Consider the following 24,078-nt stretch of genomic DNA (forward strand, 5'->3'; position numbering starts at 1 on the left):
AGGGGGTAGAAGCGCCCGGTAGGCGGGAAAATGGTAGAAGCGCCCGGTAGGCGGGAAGGGGGTAGAAGCGCCCTGTAGGCGGGAAGGGGGTAGAAGCGCCCGGTAGGCGGGAAGGGGGTAGAAGCGCCCTGTAGGCAGGAAGGGGGTAGAAGCGCCCTGTAGGAGGGAAGGGGGTAGAAGCGTCCGGTAGGCGGGAAGGGGGTAGAAGCGCCCTGTAGGCGGGAAGGGGGTAGAAGCGCCCTGTAGGCGGGAAGGGGGTTGAAGCGCCCGGTAGGCGGGAAGGGGGTAGAAGCGCCCGGTAGGCGGGAAAATGGTAGAAGCGCCCGGTAGGCGGGAAGGGGGTAGAAGCGCCCTGTAGGCGGGAAGGGGGTAGAAGCGCCCGGTAGGGGGGAAGGGGGTAGAAGCGCCCTGTAGGCGGGAAGGGGGTAGAAGCACCCGGTGGGCAGGAAGGGGGTAGAAGCGCCCTGTAGGCAGGAAGGGGGTAGAAGTGTCCAGTGGGCGGGAAGGGGGTAGAAGTGCCCGGTAGGCGGGAAGGGGGTAGAAGCGCCCGGTAGGCGGGAAAATGGTAGAAGCGCCCGGTAGGCGGGAAGGGGGTAGAAGCGCCCTGTAGGCGGGAAGGGGGTAGAAGCGCCCGGTAGGCGGGAAGGGGGTAGAAGCGCCCTGTAGGCAGGAAGGGGGTAGAAGCGCCCTGTAGGAGGGAAGGGGGTAGAAGCGTCCGGTAGGCGGGAAGGGGGTAGAAGCGCCCTGTAGGCGGGAAGGGGGTAGAAGCGCCCTGTAGGCGGGAAGGGGGTTGAAGCGCCCGGTAGGCGGGAAGGGGGTAGAAGCGCCCGGTAGGCGGGAAAATGGTAGAAGCGCCCGGTAGGCGGGAAGGGGGTAGAAGCGCCCTGTAGGCGGGAAGGGGGTAGAAGCGCCCGGTAGGGGGGAAGGGGGTAGAAGCGCCCTGTAGGCGGGAAGGGGGTAGAAGCACCCGGTGGGCAGGAAGGGGGTAGAAGCGCCCTGTAGGCAGGAAGGGGGTAGAAGTGTCCAGTGGGCGGGAAGGGGGTAGAAGTGCCCGGTAGGCGGGAAGGGGGTAGAAGCGCCCGGTAGGCGGGAAAATGGTAGAAGCGCCCGGTAGGCGGGAAGGGGGTAGAAGCGCCCTGTAGGCGGGAAGGGGGTAGAAGCGCCCGGTAGGGGGGAAGGGGGTAGAAGCGCCCTGTAGGCGGGAAGGGGGTAGAAGCACCCGGTGGGCAGGAAGGGGGTAGAAGCGCCCTGTAGGCAGGAAGGGGGTAGAAGTTTCCAGTGGGCGGGAAGGGGGTAGAAGTGCCCGGTAGGCAGGAAGGGGGTAGAAGTGCCCTGTAGGCAGGAAGGGGGTAGAAGTGTCCAGTAGGCAGGAAGGGGGTAGAAGTGCCCTGTAGGCAGGAAGGGGGTAGAAGTGCCCAATAGGCAGGAAGGGGGTAGAAGCGTCCTGTAGGCGGGAAGGGGGTAGAAGCGTCCTGTAGGCGGGAAGGGGGTAGAAGCGCCCTGTAGTCGGGAAGGGGGTAGAAGCGCCCTGTAGGCGGGAAGGGGGTAGAAGCGCCCTGTAGGCGGGAAGGGGGTAGAAGCGCCCGGTAGGCGGGAAGGGGGTAGAAGCGCCCTGTAGGCAGGAAGGGGGTAGAAGCGCCCTGTAGGAGGGAAGGGGGTAGAAGCGTCCGGTAGGCGGGAAGGGGGTAGAAGCGCCCTGTAGGCGGGAAGGGGGTAGAAGCGCCCGGTAGGCGGGAAGGGGGTAGAAGCGCCCTGTAGGCGGGAAGGGGGTAGAAGCGCCCGGTAGGCGGGAAGGGGGTAGAAGCGCCCTGTAGGCGGGAAGGGGGTAGAAGTGCCCGGTAGGCGGGAAGGGGGTAGAAGCGCCCTGTAGGCGGGAAGGGGGTAGAAGCGCCCGGTAGGGGGGAAGGGGGTAGAAGCGCCCTGTAGGCGGGAAGGGGGTAGAAGCGCCCTGTAGGCAGGAAGGGGGTAGAAGCGCCCGGTAGGCGGGAAGATGGTAGAAGCGCCCGGTAGGCGGGAAGGGGGTAGAAGCGCCCGGTAGGGGGGAAGGGGGTAGAAGCGCCCGGTAGGGGGGAAGGGGGTAGAAGTGCCCTGTAGGCGGGAAGGGGGTAGAAGCACCCGGTGGGCAGGAAGGGGGTAGAAGCGCCCTGTAGGCAGGAAGGGGGTAGAAGCGGCCGGTAGGCAGGAAGGGGGTAGAAGTGCCCGGTAGGCGGGAAGGGGGTAGAAGTGCCCTGTACGCGAGGGGTTAAGGGAGAGACTTTTCTTTTTGTCCACGGACATTTCCTTGGGCATCTCATACACCCCATCCAAGTTCAAAACCCCTTAATAAAATCACAAAACCAAACTCAAGGACTGCTTACTGTCTCCAGTGTGCAGGTGTGGAAGAAAATGTGTGTTGCCTGGCTGTGCAGTGCTGTAGGGGAACCCAAAACTCAGCGACTCCTTAGGGGGTAGTGCTACATATGGACCTTCTTTGTAAAATCAGGAATGTTCTCTGTAGTGCAGATGTGGATTATACCTGGGTATGTTACATGGATATGATCACTACTATGTCCTTTTTTAAGTTTTGTACAATAAGATAGGCATTTTATGGGTTTTGTTGGTATTTGTTGGCTTTGCTCACTACCCTGTATGCCCTCCCACAGTCTCTTTGATACAAATGTTTTGTGTTATATACTGTATATTGGTGGGATGCGGGCATAAAACCTCTGTGTCTTCTTCCTTTATCCAATGGATTATATCCAGTCTTCCGCCATGACTTCACACGGTGGGATCAGGAAACGAGATACTTAAACATACCTGAAAGCCATTCACGGGTTGAGGTCAAGCCCATCCATTATGTCCTCAGCTGCACGAAATGTAAATGTTGTTCTCTTGGGTCTTTCATAATCTTTTATCTTAATTTCCCAAATCTGTAAAACCTTCTCCCTGATCTATGAATTATATACAAAACCCTCACTCCAACGGAGCACCCGATCTTTGGAGACTTGATGGCCTCTGTTACATTCTACTGTCCTGTATATCAAACCCTTGAGGAGCAGTTCAGTTGTAGCATGTAGTCTGGGGTTTATTGATGGAAACAGCCCATTGCCGGCACCCACGCAGCCTAAATCTACCGCAGATGCGGATTTGTACAAGATTACCACATCTTCCTTTTTGTTGCTGACACATTTACCTTGAAAAGGCGTGTGGTTATGTGGATTTAATCAGTCCCCTACTAGGATTAGATCAGTACCTATGTGTAGTACCCCTCTAGTTAGCTAGGGGGAGCCAGCTAGGTTCTTTAGTTAGAGGCTGAATAGAGGCTGAATAGCAGCCTGGTGTGAGTTAGCCTGGGATGAGTAAGGTCCAGGGGCGGACTGACAACTCATGGGGCCCCTGAGCAATAGGGGATCATGGGGCCCCTGTGTCCTTGCCCAAACTCAAAAAAGCCTATGGAAAAGGTACCAGGGGCATCTCATGGGGCCCCCTACTGACCCCGGGCCCTTGGGCAGTGCCCGAGTTTCCAAATGGTCAGTCCGCCCCTGGTCAGGTCATCAGTTCATGGTTTGTGAGACGGGTCAGCTTCTTGAAGACATCACAGCACCCTTCCTCAGTACTCCTCAAGAGCCCTCAGCCCTGATGTAAAAAGGTGGGCTGGCATTGGAGGTTGTGCATATATCAAAATGCTTTGATGTGGTGGATGTCAGTCTGGAGGAGAGAGGGGGTTCCCAGGTAAGCTGCCCTAGGTGACACCTACATGCCGAGCCTCCATGAGCAAAAGAATGGAAGTCCAATGAATGAAGGGGGCCAGGAGCAGTCAGGCTGGGTAGGAAAACTCTAGATAAGTGGTCTCCAAACTGGGGCCAGATGTGGCCCTTTACCTGCCTTTATCTGGCCCTTTGGACACTTTTCAATCTGCTGACACCAATTGGTCATAATTGCTTCCTTTGAAACCAACGATGAGGCACTAGTCCTCCCAATGGCACCAAAGATGGGGCATTGGTTACTCCCACTGATGCCAGGACATTTGCTACTCCGGCCATAATCCGGCCCTCCTACAGTTGGACGGTAAACTGGCCCTTGGTTTTGAAAGTATGGAGACCCATGCTCTAGATGAGGCTGGACATCTTCCAGCCTAGATATGAGGTGGGCTCTGTGTGACTTGCCACAGCTTCTAATGCACACTGTCAGAAGCTCACAGTGTGCATGGAAATCAGAGTAAGCTTTTTCTGTCCGCTTCGATCACTTCTGCGGTTGGCGGAAGGGTGTGCCCCCCTCCCGCCACCGCCTTGCCCAGGCTCTGCCATCTGATCGCAGAGCCCAGGACTGCTGCAACCACAGAGAGAGAGGAACTGACGTCATTCCCCCTTCTCCATGACCAGGGAAAATGGAAGCAACAAGGATTTTGTCACTTCCGGTTTCGGCTTGGTAAGCAGCCGATCAGACCGATCTGTGTCTGATCGGCTGCACCGGAGACCAGAGGAGACATCTGGGGTCTAATAGACCCCAGATCTCTCCATAAAGAGGACCTGTCACTGCCTGTGCTTTCACAAGGGAAGTTGTTCATCCCTTGTGAAAGCAATAACATTCATAAAAATTTATAAAAATACAAAGTAAAAAAAAAAAGTTTCAAATAAAATAAATAACTTTTTTTAAAAAATGAAAAGCGTCCCCTCCCCCGTGCTCATACGCAAATGCATATGTTAGTTCCGCACACATATGTAAATGGCGATCACACCACACATGTGAGGTATCGTCGCGAACGTTAGAGCGAGAGAAATCATGTTCTCTCCAAACCTCCTGTGGTAATCTAAACTGGTAACCTGTAAAAGCTTTTAAAACGTCACCTATGGAGATTTCTAGGCACTGTAGTTTGGCACCATGTGCGCAATTTTAAAGCATACATGTATAATACATCAGGGGTTCATATAGGGAACTCGGTGTAGAGTTATTCCCCCCTGAGGTCATCACAGAGGACAAGGGGGCGCTCTTTACATCTGGAAGAAAAGAAATGTAAACAAGGAAAGGTTTCTTCACAGTAAGAGCTGTGAGAATGTGGAATAGACTCCCTCCAGAGTTGGTTGTGGCCAGCTCAGTGGATTGCTGTAGGAAAGTCCTGGATTCTTTCTTGGATACACAGAATATAACTGGATGTAACATTTATAGGGAAAGTAGATCCAGGGAATATCCGATTGCCTCTCGGGGGATCAGGAAAGAATTTTTTCCCCTGCAGGAGCAAATTGGATCGTGCTTTGCTGGGTTTTTTTGCCTTCCTCTGGATCAACTGTGGGTGTAGGATTATAACTTTTTTTTTAATGGTTGATCTGGATGGACTTTTGTCTTTTTTTAGCCAGACTAACTATGTAACTAAGTAACATGTTAGGTATCTATTTATTTGCGTAGCATCACCTTTTATATTTAGCAAAAAAATTAGATATTATATTGTGTTTGTGTGAATTAAAATTCCTTCAAGTGTATTTTTTCCCCCAAAAAATTGAAAAAACCGCTGTGTGACATAAAAAAATGGCAACACCCATCATTTTATTCTCTAGGGCCTCTGCTAAAAAAATACATCTCAATATATAATGTTTAGGGGTTCTAAGTCATTTTCTAGCAAAAAAATGACTGACGTTTTACACGTAGGAGAGAAATGTCAGAATTGGCTTGATGGAGAGATGGTCAAAAAGAAACATTTTCAAAAATCTTGGAGCTCCATTAGATTTCTGAATTAACTGCAGAATTAGGAAAGGAATATTTACAGTAGCTCTTGGAATTTTGTTATGTTTTATAGAGGAAACAATGGTCCTAGTCTGAAGGCCTTTATGCAAAAATTCGAACCATTGGTTGCTTTACAGTAGCTCTCGGAATTTTGCTATGTTTTATAGAGGAAACAATGGTCCTAGTCTGAAGGCCTTTATGCAAAAATTCGAACCATTGGTTGGTTTACAGTAGCTCTCGGAATTTTGTTATGTTTTATAGAGGAAACAATGGTCCTGGTCTGAAGGCCTTTATGCAAAAATTCGAACCATTGGTTGGTTTACAGTAGCTCTCGGAATTTTGCTATGTTTTATAGAGGAAACAATGGTCCTGGTCTGAAGGCCTTTATGCAAAAATTGGAACCATTGGTTGGTTTACAGTAGCTCTCGGAATTTTGTTATGTTTTATAGAGGAAACAATGGTCCTAGTCTGAAGGCCTTTATGCAAAAATTCGAACCATTGGTTGCTTTACAGTAGCTCTCGGAATTTTGCTATGTTTTATAGAGGAAACAATGGTCCTGGTCTGAAGGCCTTTATGCAAAAATTCGAACCATTGGTTGCTTTACAGTAGCTCTCGGAATTTTGCTATGTTTTATAGAGGAAACAATGGTCCTGGTCTGAAGGCCTTTATGCAAAAATTCGAACCATTGGTTGCTTTACAGTAGCTCTCGGAATTTTGCTATGTTTTATAGAGGAAAAAATGGTCCTGGTCTGAGGGCCTTTATGCAAAAATTCGAACCATCATTGGTTGCTTTACAGTAGCTCTCGGAATTTTGTTATGTTTTATAGAGGAAACAATGGTCCTAGTCTGAAGGCCTTTATGCAAAAATTCGAACCATTGGTTGCTTTACAGTAGCTCTTGGAATTTTGTTATGTTTTATAGAGGAAACAATGGTCCTGGTCTGAAGGCCTTTATGCAAAAATTCAAACCATTGGTTGCTTTACAGTAGCTCTCGGAATTTTGTTATGTTTTATAGAGGAAACAATGGTCCTGGTCTGAAGGCCTTTATGCAAAAATTCGAACCATTGGTTGCTTTACAGTAGCTCTCGGAATTTTGCTATGTTTTATAGAGGAAACAATGGTCCTGGTCTGAAGGCCTTTATGCAAAAATTCGAACCATTGGTTGGTTTACAGTAGCACTTGGAATTTTGTTATGTTTTATAGAGGAAACAATGGTCCTGGTCTGAAGGCCTTTATGCAAAAATTCGAACCATTGGTTGCTTTACAGTAAGCCTGAAATATTTTACCAAAATTTTTCCATTTGTCATTAAAGGATGGACAGGTAACCCTTCTCAGTCCTTGTTCCTTCGTTCCTCTCCCTACCCACCTACCATAATTTTTCTCCTTCGTTGCCTACAACACGGTCTCCCTTTCCTCTTGTTCCCGCTCGCTCTAGCCCCCTCAATCTCTTGCACATTCACTAATTATAAGTTTGTTACTATAATTGTTGGATTTCAAACTATAAACAGAAGGAACAGTTTAATTAAATAAATGATCCCGCTCATTATATTCGGGGGAAGCGGACTGGAGAGGAGGAGGAGGAGGATTGGGCAGCTAGGTAGCGAGGTGCTGAAAGAGACTCATATTTATTGTCTTCTTAAAATAGACGTTGCCTGCTTAATTTCCTGTTTCTGTTTTCACCCCTCGCTTTTCTTTTGTCTTGTCTCCCTCTCAGGATTTCAATGTCTGTCTCGTGGAGGCCCTGCCGTAGCTCAGCACCCTATGTACGGGTCCGCGATGGAACGTAATAGAATGGTGTCTTCTGCACAACCTCATCTGTCTCTCTGTCTGGTGGCCGCCTCTTCTCCGATGTTCCTCACGTCCTCTCTTTTTGTCTTGGCCTAAGTCTTCTCCTGCCTCCTATGACTTGGTACCAACACCACTCTCCAAAAATGTACCCCCTATGTTTAACTTTGCCTCAAAAATACACCACGCTCTCGTTGTAGAGGATTATTGCCCATTTGTTACCCAATTTTTTTTTTTTTCATTTTTCTTCTAAATTTTATTGCTTTTTTTGTAATACTCCAACACCCCCCACCCTCCAATCATTTAAAAATGAATGTTTTTGCATAAAATCTTTTTGTTTCACCTCTTAACATTGATACTTTATTTTTGAAACCTTTCTTGGGAAGTCTCAACTGCTCCTTTTGGCCCCAGGAAGTCTTAAGAGGTTCCAGGAGACCAATTTTTTTTTCTTCCCATGGCGCCGGATCTTCGAGCCCCCTTCATGCTGTGGCTGCTGGCCGCTTGCCCCGTGTCAGGGCAAAAGGGAGACGAGAAATATCCTGTGGTCAACACAAACTATGGGAAATTGCGTGGCGTGAAGAAAGACTTGAACAATGAGATCCTGGGCCCCGTTGTACAGTACCTGGGGGTGCCTTTTGCCACCCCGCCCATAGGAGAGCGCAGGTTTCAGCCGCCCGAGGCGCCGGCATCTTGGACGGAAGTACGGAACGCCACCACCTTTGCTCCTGTTTGCCCACAAAACTTGCACGGAATGTTACCCGGAATTATGCTGCCTTTATGGTTCACCGAGAACATGGATGTGGTGGCCGGATACGTACAAAACCAGAGCGAGGATTGTCTGTACCTCAACATCTACGTCCCTCTGGAAGATGGTGAGACTGCGTGTTTTTGTCATGTGCACACTGCTTGTGAACCTGGTGCAATGGGTAGTAGAAGGACTGAGTGTCTACACGTAGATAGTAAGTGCTCATACCTACTCCACAAATAGGTAGCATACTACAACTACCATTGCCTAGGCACCGATAATGACCACTCCATACACTCAGATAATGATGGTATACACAGATAATAATCACATATATAGTGTTTATTCTCAAATTAGACGGGTAACGATCACTAAATAATAATACTGATTGTTTTGCAGTATTGAGTGTCGAATATTCACACTGCACCGAGTGCCAGCACTGCAGTTGTATCACCAGCCGGATCAACGTACTGGTAGACGTTGCACTATAATAGGCCCTGAAAAGTATAGCGCTATAATCAGTAAGCAGTGATGAGATCCGTTCCGGTTGGATGGATTTGACATTATAATGTCAGACATAATAATGATTCAGAGCTGGGAATATCGCTGATCGAGCTGACAGGCGATGACTTTCTCCGCCACATCGTTAATAAGGACATCAGTTGACACTGTGAAGACACGGATTGTGTGTATAAACCTCGAATGCATGATATGTCAACCCGTAACTCCTGACTGCTTTGCCGTGTAGGGTGGCGATGACATTACGGCATTGGTGTCCATCTCTCCTCCAGCGTTGAATATCATATACATTATGTGTGACACTTGTGAGGCTTTCCACTGGGGACCGAAGAGTCACTCAGTGGCCCGCCTACCATTACCTCCATGTTCACCATCCTCACCATTTCCCCCATTCTGGCCTTCACACCATAGTAAGTAGGATCAAAGCCCAATATGCCCAAGTTTTGAACGTCGCTCCCCTACTAATGACCCAAAAGAAAACCAAGATACCCTAATGGTGACTCCTGGATCAATTACCCCACCCAGAGCTGAATCATCACCAAGGCAAATGGATGTCTATGAGGCCCAGCTACAATCGTCATACTCTTGCAGTTAACTGGGGGATAGCGCAATTGGTCAAAGATGTGTACCAGCCAGGTAGGATTCACTGTAGGTAGTTGGCGTCTGATAGGGCCAATCTGGTAAAAAAATGCTGTCACAGTACAGTCCTTATCAAAGTCAGTCAAAAGGATAGGGGGGGCAAAGCTGCTACTTTGTGTAGGGCCCCATTCTGCCTTAATCCCAGTCTGACTCTACTCATGAATTGTTCCAGTATACAGAGGTAAAGGACATTCCCAGCAAGAAACCAATTCATTTAACAATGATTGTCCATTGGCATCTGTAGAGAAGTTGAGGGCAATGTGGGAGTCATGCATAGGCAGGGAAAGATTAATAGCAGAATCCAGAAGATAGTCCAGGGTCACAACTAATATATCAGCAGCAATCACAAGTCAAGTACAGAGGCCCTACAAAGGAACAATTTCACTCAGGTATTGGCCAAGTACAGATGGTAGAACCTTTCTTTCTTGGGAAAAATCTCAGTGCACTAGTAGACTTTCTCTTAGGCACTGTCCCATTACATTGAGTTGACTTTCTCTTAGGAACTGTCCCATTACATTGAGTAGACTGTCTCTTAGGAACTGTCCCATTACATTGAGTAGACTCTCTTAGGCACTGTCCCTTTACATTGAGTAGACTTTCTCTTAGATGCCTTCCAATTACATTGAGTAGACTTTCTCTTAGGCACTGTCCCATTAGATTGAGTAGACTATCTCTTAGGAACTGTCCCATTACATTGAGTAGACTCTCTTAGGAACTGTCCCATTACATTGAGTAGACTGTCTCTTAGGAACTGTCCCTTTACATTGAGTAGATTTTCTCTTAGGCACTGTCCCATTACATTCAGTAGACTTACTCTTTGGAACTGTCCCATTACATTGAGTAGATTTTCTATTAGGCACTGTCCCATTACATTGAGTAGACTCTCTTAGGCACTGTCCCATTACATTGAGTAGACTTTCTCTTAGGAACTGTCCCATTACATTCAGTACTATTATTATTATACAGGATTTATATAGCGCCAACAGTTTGCTCAGCGCTTTACAATATAGACTTTCTCTTAGGCACTGTCCCATTACATTGAGTAGACTTTCTTTTAGGAACTGTCCCATTACATTGAGTAGATTTTCTTTTAGCAACTGTCCCATTACATTGAGTAGACCTTCTCTTAGCAACTGTCCCATTACATTAAGTAGACTTTCTCTTAGGCACTGTCCCATTATATTGTGTAGATTTTCTCTGAAGCACTGTCCCATTACATTGTGTAGATTTTCTTGTAGATGCCGTCCCATTACATTGAGTAGTTTTTCTCTTAGGAACTGTCCCATTACATTGAGTAGACCTTCTCTTAGGAACTGTCCCATTACATTGAGTAGACCTTCTCTTAGGAACTGTCCCATTACATTGAGTAGACTTTCTCTTAGGCACTGTCCCATTACATTGAGTAGTTTTTCTCTTAGGCACTGGCACTGTCCCATTACATTGAGTGGACCTTCTTTTAGGCACTGTCCCATTACATGGAGTAGACTTTTGCTTAGGCACTGTCCCATTACATTGAGTAGATTTTCTCTTAGGCACTGTCCCTTTACCTTGAGTAGACTTTCTCTTAGGAACTGTCCCATTACATTGAGTAGATTTTCTCTCAGATGCCGTCCCGTTACATTTCTCCTAGTCCTTGTCCCACTGCACTTGTAAGCGGTGGGTGGGCTAGTAGGTGGTTGGTACCTCCCCCATGTTCCCCTCCTTGTTGGATGCCAAGTGTGGGTCACATGGAAGACCTACCCTGGGGTGAGTTCTTCTGGACTACGCTGGCCACCTAGGACAGGGTCACGGCCTTGTACATGGGGAACCTCTTCATGTGCCGTCCTCGTCAATCCCCTGGGCCAGGGAGGAGGCAGCTTTCAGGGATAACTTACCTTATGGCAGACCTCTAACTCAAAGATAGCCGTACACCATGTACATTTGAACAGAAGACTGAAGTATAGTTAATTCTTTTGAACCCCATGTCTATGTACACCACGTCTGTCACTTGTTGCATTTAGAAGAGTTGATGCCCTCTTCAGCTGTCCAGCATATCTTCGCTACTTCACTCCTAGTAATGGAATGGAATCCCTCCGTGCACCTAGAGCACCTAGAGCGGGCTCCATGCTCGCATTCACTTAACTCTTGTTCTTCCGTACCTGTGCACAAGCTGAGGATCTCTGCAGCGCTGATCTGCTTCTGTTGCTATAGGAGATGGACCTGATCACGGCGGCTGTCAACAACTCCTCCTGCAAGTGACTGTCCCACCTGCCACATGTACGCGCTTCACGACAGGCTGCTTGCTAGACCTCTGATACCCTTGGCAACCATCTGCTTATACTCCACACTGTGTTAACAGTTATGGGGCTGTCTTCATACCCCAATGTGCTTTCTGACCCAGGCTGGAAACTACATGTATGTGCTGGTTACTTGCATTACATCCCTTTAGTAACTTCAGTCCAGGCAAAGGCAAAGTTTCAAAAACTTTACTGAAAGTTCCAAACATTACAACTTCAAACTAAGTGCGCAGTCTTTTTCTAACATCCCTAATCCCTAACTCAGGCTTGTTGGCTGCCCCAGCATACCTGCACAGGATGAGCGTCCATTCACTGCAGAGTCCATACGGGCATATCTCCAGATCCGGTGTCTTTAGGGTGGACTGCAGGTCCCAGCAATCCCTCTACATGGTAGATGTGACACTGGCAGGCTTGCACTCCAAGGTGGAACTGCTCCCCCTTCTCTCTTCCCTGTAAGCAGCTGGATATCACATGCTGTGACTTGTATGTGTCTTTTCCCATGCAGGCTGTGTGTCTGGGTAGAGCCTTTGTATTTACAAAAATGCTACTGCTGCCTGGGTAAATCAGTGGGTGAGCAAACGATGAAAAGCCCTCTGAGCTTTTGGTTCCTTTAGCAGTTTCATTGTCTGCTATGGCTATAGATCTAGGTTGCAGTGAAGATCCCGTTGTACGCAGGTAGTGAATAAAACCTACATTGGTTAAAATGGTTGTTGATGGTTAAGCTAGGTGTACATGTACCGACTTCCTCCCTACAGTATATCCAGTTCCTGAACACCTAAAGATTTTATCCAACCAAAGTGGCTGCTAGAAAACTTCTTTGAACTTCTAAACCCCTTGACATGACATCCAAGATTTGCTGCTTCTGAGATATCACCACCATCCCAAAAGTCTTAAGATTCCTACAAACATTATCCAATTGACAGCTTACCCTTCCAATTTTGGCCAAAATTATTGGTGGATTGAGTGTCCTACAGTAGGCCTTGTCACCATTGTCAGCTTATACTTCCAATTTTAGTCACCATGGTTGGTGGATTGAGTGTCCTACAGTAGGCCTTGTCCCCATTGTCAGCTTATCTTGCCAATTTTGGTCACCATGGTTGGTGGATTGAGCGTCCTATAGTAGGCCTTGTCACCATTGTCGGTTTATCCTTCCCATTATGGTCACAATGGTTGGTGGATTGAGTATCCTACAATAGGCCTTGTCACCATTGTCAGCTTATCCTTCCAATTTTGGTCACCATGGTTGGTGGATTGAGTGTTCTACAGTAGGTCTTGTCAACATTTTCAGCTTATCCTTCCAATTTTGGTCACCATGGTTGGTGGATTGAGTATCCTACAGTAGGCCTTGTCACCATTGTCAGTTTATCCTTCCAATTTTCCTCACCACGGTTGGTGGATTGAGTGTCCTACAGTAGGCTTCATTGTCAGCTTATCCTTCTCATTTTGGTCACCATGGTTGGTGGATTGAGCATCCTACAGTAGGCCTTGTCACCATTGTCAGCTTATCCTTCCAATTTTCCTCACCACGGTTGGTGGATTGAGTGTCCTACAGTAGGCCTTGTCACCATTGTCAGCTTATCCTTCCAATTTTCCTCACCACGGTTGGTGGATTGAGTGTCCTACAGTAGGCGTTGTCACCATTGTTAGATTATCCTTCCAATTTTCGTCACCATGATTGGTGGATTGAGTGTCCTACAATAGGCTTCATTGTCAGCTTATCCTTCTCATTTTGGTCACCATGGTTGGTGGATTGAGCATCCTACAGTAGGCCTTGTCACCATTGTCAGCTTATCCTTCCAATTTTCCTCACCACGGTTGGTGGATTGAGTGTCCTACAGTAGGCCTTGTAACCATTGCAGCAAGAAACCTTTACTTTGAGGGACATTTGCCTTACTCGCCAGCCCTCCTCTATGGAGGTGAATAAACTGTTGAGCTTGCAAAACAAATCATCAGGCACTTTCCCTTGGTTCGATGGAAAAGCAGGAATTCGACCAGGGTGACTTAATGAAAGCACAGTGCATGCCGTATTTTCATTACCACGCAATAATTCTTTTTTTTAATCAACTATGAAGTCTTTAATTCAAGGCATTTTTGAACAGATCAGAGGAGTTTACCGGATACTTGTTCTTTATTATCAATTATTAATTATATTGGCTGTAAAAGTCAAAGCACAAAGAATATCACACGGGTTGGCACTCTTCAATACTTCTCTCTGCCCATCAAACAATCCCGTCTTTGAAACCAATTGCTGAGTTAGTTCCTAAAGTTCTAAGGTAAAACCCAAAATATTCATCTAAATCCATTTCTATGTCAAGTGCCGATTCTTCTGTCTTCTATACTGTAGAGGAGGAGGGTCTTTCTTTAGGTGTCCATGGGTGTCCTTGGGTGACGTGGACATTTCCTATTGTCTGTCCTGCAGACATGGACATTCTGATGGCCTTTTTGTTGTGAAACCTCTAAGTGTTGGGTTTAACTTAAAATAAACAAAAATATTGAATGTTGCAGCTTACCAGTCCTGGAATGCGGTGGATGCATTCGTTTTCTTTTTTCCCTTATTTTCTCCTGGCGATCCTGCCACAAGCACGTCCTGTACTACGGTGAGAACGCTCACTCTCTGTCTTCTGTCTATAAAGGAGCAGTGTTGTCCATTGGTGGTCAGTAGATGGCTGGAACAATAAATCAGACCCCAAGCTTTGGTGGGCAGGGCCTGGGTGGAACAATAAACCCCACCCCCAGCATAGGTGGTCAGTGGCTGGTTGGAATAATAAAGCCCTTCTGCAGCATTGATGGGCAGTGGCTGGCTGGAACAATAAACCCCCACCCCCAGAAATGGTGGTCAGTGGCTGGCTGGAACAATAAACCCCCACCCCAAGAAATGGTGGCCAGTGGCTGGCTGGAACAATAAACCCCCACCCCCAGCATTGGTGGTCTGTGCCTGAATGGAACAAGAAACCCCCCAGCATTAGTGGTCAGGGCCTTTCTGGAATAATAAACCCCCTCCTCCAGCATTGGGGGTCAGGGGCTGGTTGGAACAATAAACCCCCACAATCGGTGGTCAGGGCCTGGGTGGAGCAAAAAACCCCCACCCCCAGTATTGGTGGTCAGGGCCTTTCTGGAACAATAGACCCCCCAGCATTGGTGTTCTTTCCTGTACACACACACTCCCTAGGTTCCGGCACACAGAGAGCGTTCCATCACCCGGCACCCTGCTGTCATCCTCACCCATTTTGTGGCGCCCCCCCTACGTGGCGGTTCTCGAAGTGGATCTCACCCCTATAAACATCACTGTCTGCTGCACTGCTCCTTTACCCCCCTCCCATATGCCCTCCTGTATCTACGCCCCTGAGGACCAGGACTTGAATCGACACTACCGGTGCGTTCTGGCACAACAAAAAAAGTCCTGGGCTTAGGTCGGGCTAGATTCAGGGTAAGGATCGAACTACGTCCACACATCGACTCTGTCTGGGACCCCAATTCTCTGGTCCTGTATAAGGTAGTAGAGGACATCAACCCTGCTGGGTCTTCATTGACGTCTTCGGGAAGATTCACCTTCTCTACTGGTCCTGGTGACCATTCCCAACGAGGACACTTCTTGAGGTGGCAGCTAAGAGGGGACTTCCCTTCACTTCCTGGAGTGAGACAGGAAATGAAGGTAAATTTCCCCCGTGGGACACAGACAGTGGGGAAGGGGGGTCGGGGTTAACCCCCCTCTACTCTATCCAAAACCAACTTTCAGTTGTAATTGTGATCCCGCTTGGGTCATTCCTTTCAGTACGCCACGCGCTTGGCGGCTTTCTTATTAAACTCGATCAAAATGCTGAACACAATGACAGTAACACATCACGTTTCATCATTTCATCCCGTTACAAAGTAGAAGTATAAATCGAAAAAAAAAAGAGATCGCCAGCCGTATTCTGCACCCTTGCCGTCCCGTCTATAGCGATCGTAAACTTCCCAACCCGGCTCGTGGATTCTTTTCGAGACTGTGGAAAGTCGATTGGAAACAAGGACCACGTGACTGGATTTTCCCATAAACACCATCGGAGATATCGCAATGAGCAAATTATTGATCGAACTCGGATGGAATGTTAGTGTGTGTGGGGGACATCTATCAGCTGATAAAAAGATCCAATTCATTTCAATTATGTATTCATTTGGGCATTAAATGTATTATTTTCATGACAGTATGTATAAGAGCCTGACTCTGTTTTCATATCAGCCTCCTGCAGCAGCACAGTATGGGGGAGGGGAAGCACACTCTGAGCCTAACTGGGCTTTTTATTGCTTTGCACGGTGCTCTCGGTCTAACTTTGTACTTGCTCACTCTATATGGACACTAATAATAATAATAATAATAATAATAATAATAATAATAAAATAATATAATAATAATAATAATAATAATAATAATAATAAAAAAATATAATAATAATAATAATAATGATAATAATAATAAAATAATATAATAATAATAATAATGATAATAATAATAAAATAATATAATAATAATAATAATAATAATAATTATAATAATAATAAAATAATATAATAATAATAAAATATAATAATAATAATAATGATAATAATAATAATAATAATAATAATAAAATAATATAATAATAATAATAATAATAAAAAAATATAATAATAATAATAATGATAATAATAATAATAAAATAATATAATAATAATAATAATAATAATAATAATGATAATAATAATAAAAAAAAATATAATAATAATAATAATGATAATAATAATAAAAAAAAATATAATAATAATAATAATAATAATGATAATAATAATGATAATAATAATAAAATAATATAATAATAATAATAATGATAATAATAATAAAATAATATAATAATAATAATAATAATAATAATTATAATAATAATAAAATAATATAATAATAATAAAATATAATAATAATAATAATGATAATAATAATAATAATAATAATAATAAAATAATATAATAATAATAATAATAATAAAAAAATATAATAATAATAATAATGATAATAATAATAATAAAATAATATAATAATAATAATAATAATAATGATAATAATAATAAAAAAAAATATAATAATAATGATAATAATAATAAAAAAAAATATAATAATAATAATAATAATAATGATAATAATAATAAAATAATATAATAATAATAATAATAATAAAATAATAATATTATCATTATTATTATTATACAGGATTTATGGCGCCAACAGTTTGCTCAGCACTTTACAATATAACGGGAGACAATACAGCAATAATACAGATCAATACAAGAGGGATAGGAGGGCCCTGATCCTGGGAGCTTACAATCTCAAAATATAATAATAATAAAAATAATACAATAATAATAAAAAAAATGTACTGTTCCTCCCACTGACCCCAAGGACGGGGCACTACTGTTCCTCCAACTGACCCCAAGGACGGGGCACTACTGTTCCTCCCACTGACCCCAAGGACGGGGCACTACTGTTCCTCCAACTGACCCCAAGGACGGGGCACTACTGTTCCTCCAACTGACCCCAAGGACGGGGCACTACTGCTCCTCCCACTGACCCCAATGACGGGGCACTACTGTTCCTCCCACTGACCCCAAGGACGGGGCACTACTGTTCCTCCCACTGACCCCAATGAGGGGGCACTACTGTTCCTCCTACTGACCCCAGCGACGGGGCACAGTTCCTCCCACTGACCCCAAGGACGGGGCACTACTGTTCCTCCAACTGACCCCAAGGACGGGGCACTACTGTTCCTCCAACTGACCCCAAGGACGGGGCACTACTGTTCCTCCAACTGACCCCAATGACGGGGCACTACTGTTCCTCCAACTGACCCCAAGGACGGGGCACTACTGTTCCTCCTACTGACCCCAAGGACGGGGCACTACTGTTCCTCCTACTGACCCCAAGGACGGGGGAATACTGTTCCTCCAACTGACCCCAAGGATGGGGCACTACTGTTCCTCCAACTGACCCCAAGGACGGGGCACTACTGTTCCTCCCACTGACCCCAAGGACGGGGCAGTACTGTTCCTCCCACTGACCCCAAGGACGGGGCACTACTGCTCCTCCCACTGACCCCAATGACGGGGCACTACTGTTCCTCCCACTGACCCCAAGGACGGGGCACTACTGTTCCTCCCACTGACCCCAATGAGGGGGCACTACTGTTCCTCCTACTGACCCCAGCGACGGGGCACAGTTCCTCCCACTGACCCCAAGGACGGGGCACTACTGTTCCTCCAACTGACCCCAAGGACGGGGCACTACTGTTCCTCCAACTGACCCCAAGGACGGGGCACTACTGTTCCTCCTACTGACCCCAAGGACGGGGCACTACTGTTCCTCCCACTGACCCCAAGGACGGGGCACTACTGTTCCTCCTACTGACCCCAAGGACGGGGCACTACTTTTCCTCCAACTGACCCCAAGGACGGGGCACTACTGTTCCTCCCACTGACCCCAAGGACGGGGCACTACTGTTCCTCCAACTGACCCCAATGACGGGGCACTACTGTTCCTCCAACTGACCCCAAGGACGGGGCACTACTGTTCCTCCTACTGACCCCAAAGACGGGGCACTACTGTTCCTCCTACTGACCCCAAGGACGGGGCACTACTGTTCCTCCAACTGACCCCAAGGATGGGGCACTACTGTTCCTCCAACTGACCCCAAGGACGGGGCACTACTGTTCCTCCCACTGACCCCAAGGACGGGGCAGTACTGTTCCTCCCACTGACCCCAAGGACGGGGCACTACTGTTCCTCCATCTGACCCCAATGACGGGGCACTACTGTTCCTCCAACTGACCCCAAGGACGGGGCACTACTGTTCCTCCCACTGACCCCAAGGACGGGGCAGTACTGTTCCTCCCACTGACCCCAAGGACGGGGCAGTACTGTTCCTCCCACTGACCCCAAGGACGGGGCAGTACTGTTCCTCCCACTGACCCCAAGGACAGGGCACTACTGTTCCTCCCACTGACCCCAAGGACGGGGCAGTACTGTTCCTCCCACTGACCCCAAGGACAGGGCACTACTGTTCCTCCCACTGACCCCAAGGATGGGGCAGTACTGTTCCTCCCACTGACCCCAAGGACGGGGCACTGTTCCTCCCACTGACCCCAAGGACGGGGCACTACTGTTCCTCCCTCTGACCACCAAGCCTAGGGTATGGTTTACTCCCACTGATGCCAGGGCAGTAAACTGGCCCTTTGTTTCCAACGTTTGGAGACCCCTGATGTAGAGGAACGAGGTAGCGGACAGAAATAGGTGCTCTGGACTGGGACAAGCACACACCATAGAGGGACATGCTTTGTTCATAATTCATGTCTGAGGTTTACAATCACTTAAGTGCCCGGTCATACCGGGCGTGTCTTGCCAGCCGCACCTCGTGTCGGAATGACATCCGACTTTGAAATCGTGCGACTTCACTGGGGGGGGTCACACGATTTCAAAGTCGGATCGGTGTGACCGGGGACTAAGGGGTCCGTTTATAAAAACATTTGCTGGCCGAATGTCACAGGCATATTCCCAGCTGTAACAAATTTCCCTCCAAATTCTGCCTGATATCTTTATTTCCTATGCTTGACGGCTCCCCCCAGTGGCCGCCATGGGGTATTTTTCCTGAAATCCCTCAAGCAAGGAAAATACCGCATTACGGCCACTAGATGGAGCCAATAATGAACCTAATGGACAAATCAAAGGGAAAAATTCATTATGGCCGGGCGAATGTTTGTGACATTCAGCCAACGAATGCTTTTTTATAAATCTGTAGTGTATGTAAAGCCAGGCAGGGCACACACAGTCAGCGCTACCGTCGATGATGTCATCAGTGCATTGCCATTAGACCCTCTGTTCCTTCATCGACCAATCAGGATCAGGGATCAGATTGGTGACTACAGAAGCAGGACTTTCAGCAGACATTTTTCCTGTAGTCACCCATCACTTGGTTGAGTTACTAGGATTTTTTTTTTTTTTGGTGGGGGGGAGTTTGAACTTTGTCTGGGAACGTATATATAACCATCAGTCCTTCTTTGCGGTTTCATTCATCGTTTTCATTCCTTTTTATACCTTTTATCTGGCTGCTTTGCCACTGGGTGCCACGAGAAAAAAAAAAAAAGGACGGAGGAGGGAATGGAGGCTGAGCGGGAACAGAGGCGGATTTTTTTTTCATCTCGATGAACGGGACGGCAGCATGTTGTATTTTATAGATTTCATACGGCTGTCTCCAGCTCCGTCACTTGTCATGTTTTTTTTTTACAAAGAATAAAGGAGGAGGAGGATGGAAGAAAGACGGAGATCAGGACGGCGCGGAGAACAAATGCGTCTCATCTGCCCACACAGGCGCAGCCTGCTAAAAATGGATGATAGGCCGTCTTCGCTGACGGGCTGCGGATACGCCGCGCTTTTTCCTGGAGAACAATCGTCTTCTCTGCCACCGGCTGTCCATCACCCTACTCCTCCATCATAGTTTACTTGAGAAAATTGCCGCTTTAAAGTGCAGCTGTGGTCGGGCCACTGACAGTCACATGCATATGTATTCTATTCTAGAGCTTTAAGAAAGGCTCTCACTGACCTCTGTAGCTGCAGGCGAGGTGGAGTAATTCATCTTCAACGTTTACAGTAAAAGCACTTTTACTTTTAGCAGCTCAGCTCACCCTGCTCCCCCTCCCAGCAGTGACTTGGCAGCTCAGCTGCCCCTCCTCTCTCTCCCATAGGTGACTTGGCAGCTCAGCTCGCCCTGCTCCCCCCTCCTAGCAGTGACTTGGCAGCTCAGCTCCCCCTGCTCCCCCTCCCAGCAGTGACTTGGCAGCTCAGCTCCCCCTGCTCCCCCTCCCAGCAGTGACTTGGCAGCTAAGCTCACCCTGCTCCCCCCTCCTAGCAGTGACTTGGCAGCTCAGCTCCCCTGCTCCCCCTCCCAACAGCGACTTGGCAGCTCAGCTCGCCCTGCTCCCCCTCCCAGCAGTGACTTGGCAGCTCAGCTCCCCTGCTCCCTCTCCCATAGGTGACTTGGCAGCTCAGCTCCCCCTGCTCCCCCTCCCAGTAGTGACTTGGCAGCTCAGCTCCCCCTGCTCCCTCTCCCAGCAGTGACTTGGCAGCTCAGCTCCCCCTGCTCCCTCTCCCAGCAGTGACTTGGCAGCTCAGCTCGCACTGCTCCTCCTCCCAGCAGTGACTTGGCAGCTCAGCTCCCCCTGCTCCCTCTCCCAGCAGTGACTTGGCAGCTCAGCTCCCCTGCTCCCTCTCCCATAGGTGACTTGGCAGCTCAGCTCCCCCTGCTCCCCCTCCCAGCAGTGACTTGGCAGCTAAGCTCACCCTGCTCCCCCCTCCTAGCAGTGACTTGGCAGCTCAGCTCCCCTGCTCCCCCTCCCAACAGCGACTTGGCAGCTCAGCTCGCCCTGCTCCCCCTCCCAGCAGTGACTTGGCAGCTCAGCTCCCCTGCTCCCTCTCCCATAGGTGACTTGGCAGCTCAGCTCCCCCTGCTCCCCCTCCCAGTAGTGACTTGGCAGCTCAGCTCCCCCTGCTCCCTCTCCCAGCAGTGACTTGGCAGCTCAGCTCCCCCTGCTCCCTCTCCCAGCAGTGACTTGGCAGCTCAGCTCGCACTGCTCCTCCTCCCAGCAGTGACTTGGCAGCTCAGCTCCCCCTGCTCCCTCTCCCAGCAGTGACTTGGCAGCTCAGGTCCCCTGCTCCCTCTCCCATAGGTGACTTGGCAGCTCAGCTCGCACTGCTCCTCCTCCCAGCAGTGACTTGGCAGCTCAGCTCCCCTGCTCCCTCTCCCAGCAGTGACTTGGCAGCTCAGCTCCCCTGCTCCCTCTCCCAGACAACACAAAGTATGAGATTTACTATTACTTTCAACCTGACAAATAGAAAGAATGAATCTCTCTAATGGGGGGTGGGGCATAGACAGCAATAAAAAACTGACAGAGGTTCTAATCCCCCCCCCCCACACACACACACCATCCAAAACTTGTTTTTTAACGTCTTTAGTTATACTTTCAGGCCTGTACTGTGAAGGGCATTTGCAGCTACTGAGGTCTGTAAACGCTTGTTTTAAAGGGTCATGTGTACGCCCGCTGTGCCCATTATGAGCGGTTCCCACCATCCCTGTGCTGAGTTCCCACCATCCCTGTGTTGAGTTCCCACCATCCCTGTGCTGAGTTCCCACCATCCCTGTGCCGAGTTCCCGGGTCTGTACACCCGCTGTGCCCATTATGAGGGGTTCCCACCATCCCTGTGCCGAGTTCCCGGGTCTGTACACCCGCTGTGCCCATTGTGAGGGGTTCCCACCATCCCTGTGCCGAGTTACCGGGTCTGTACACCCGCTGTGCCCATTATGAGGGGTTCCCACCATCCCTGTGCCGAGTTCCCGGGTCTGTACACCCGCTGTGCCCCTTATGGGGGGTTCCCACCATCCCTGTGCCGAGTTCCCGGGTCTGTACACCCGCTGTGCCCATTATGAGGGGTTCCCACCATCCCTGTGCAGGAGTTTGATTAAGGATTGAGATTGATTCCCATTGAAGATTATGGATCTGTAGTATCATGTATTGTATCTTGCAAGCAGTACGAAGATAAAAGCAAAGCTGTGGCAGGTTTGTGGGGCCCCTGGGGAGTTGCCGTGAATATTTCATACCAATCTGTTCTGCAGAAAAATCCCACATAGTTCTGTCAGTGACTAAAGATGAGTCAAATGTCTTAAATATCAACTGTGATCTCCTCCCCCGCCAGGCATGAGGGGATGATACTGTATGTCATGATATACTGTATACTGTGTGTGTGTATATAGATACACTATATTGCTGGAAGTATTGGCCCCGCCCTCCATATCATGTGATTCAGGTGTTCCAATCCCCTCCATATCATGTGATTCAGGTGTTCCAATCCCCTCCATATCATGTGATTCAGGTGCTCCAATCCCCTCCATATCATGTGATTCAGGTGTTCCAATCCCCTCCATATCATGTGATTCAGGTGTTCCAATCCCCTCCCAATCATGTGATTCAGCTGTTCCAATCCCCTCCATATCATGTGATTCAGGTGTTCCAATCCCCTCCCAATCATGTGATTCAGGTGTTCCAATCCCCTCCATATCATGTGATTCAGGTGTTCCAATCCCCTCCCAATCATGTGATTCAGGTGTTCCAATCCCCTCCATATCATGTGATTCAGGTGTTCCAATCCCCTCCCAATCATGTGATTCAGGTGTTCCAATTCCCTCCCAATCATGTGATTCAGGTGTTCCAATCCCCTCCCAATCATGTGATTCAGGTGTTCCAATCCCCTCCATATCATGTGATTCAGGTGTTCCAATCCCCTCCATATCATGTGATTCAGGTGTTCCAATCCCCTCCATATCATGTGATTCAGGTGTTCCAATCCCCTCCATATCATGTGATTCAGGTGCTCCAATCCCCTCCATGGACACAGGTGTATACAATCCATCCCCTAGGCATGCAGACGGCTTCTACAAACATTGGTGAAAGAATGGGTCGCTCTCAGGAGCTCAGTGACTCCAAGCGTGGTCCCGTGATAGGTGGCCACCTGGGCAATAAGTCCATCCGTGACATTTCCTGGCTACTAAATATTCCACGCTCAACTGTTAGTGGGATTATAACAAAGTGGAAGCCACTGGGAACAACAGCCACTCAGCCACCAAGTGGTAGGCCACGTCACATGACAGGGTGGGGTCAGCGCATGCTGAAGCGCACAGTGCGCAGAAGTCGCCAACTGTCTGCAGAGTCAATAGCTAAAGACCTCCAAACTTGGTGTGGCCTTCAGATGAGCCCAACAACAGTGCGTAGAGAGCTTCATGGAATGGGTTTCCATGGCCGAGCAGCTGCATCCAAGCCTTCCATCATCAAGTGCAATGCAAAGCGTCGGATGCCGTGGTGTAAAGCACGCCGCCACTGGGCTCTAGAGCATGGTGACGTGTTCTCTGGAGTGACCAATCACGCATCTCTGTCTGGTAATCCGATGGACATGTCTGGGTTTGGTGGTTGCCAGGAGAACGGTACTTGCCTGACTGCATTGTGCCAAGTGTAAAGTTTGGTGGAGGGGAGGTTATGGTGTGGAGTTGTTTTCCAGGGGGTGGGCTTGGCCCCCTAGTTCCACTGAAGGGAACTCTTAAGGCGACATTTTGGACAATTTCATGCTCCCAACTTTGTGGGAAGAGTTTGGGGATGGACCCTTCCTGTTCCAACATGACTGCCCACCAGTGCACAAAGCAAGGTCCATAAAGACATGGAGGAGCCAGTTTGGGGTGGAGGAACTTGACTGTCCTGCACAGAGTCCTGACCTCAACCCCATAGAACACCTTTGGGATGAATTAGAGCGGAGACTGCGAGCCAGGCCTCCTCCCCCGACATCAGTGCCTGACCTGACAAATGTGCTTCTGGAA

At 48.1% G+C, this 24,078-nt stretch overlaps 1 protein-coding gene across 4 annotated transcripts in view; it reads left to right on the plus strand.

Moving 5' to 3' along the window:
- The window catches only part of NLGN2 (neuroligin 2), a 260,819-nt gene that overhangs the window by 51,905 nt on the left and 184,836 nt on the right, over window positions 1-24,078 (plus strand). For 2 of the 4 annotated variants that reach the window (XM_089656768.1, XM_089656769.1), the window contains exon 2: window positions 7,413-8,355. In XM_089656768.1, the coding sequence (XP_089512894.1) occupies window positions 7,938-8,355 (418 nt within the window). In that variant the 5' untranslated portion in view covers window positions 7,413-7,937. Of the gene's footprint in view, window positions 1-7,412; window positions 8,356-24,078 lie in introns of those variants that run through there. The other 2 variants (XR_016307274.1, XR_016307275.1) reach the window with 1 other exon arrangement.

Source organism: Staurois parvus, unplaced genomic scaffold (assembly GCF_062004578.1).
Source record: "Staurois parvus isolate SC_StPar_1 unplaced genomic scaffold, SC_StPar_1.0 ptg000936l, whole genome shotgun sequence".
NCBI classification, from domain to species: Eukaryota; Metazoa; Chordata; class Amphibia; order Anura; family Ranidae; genus Staurois; species Staurois parvus.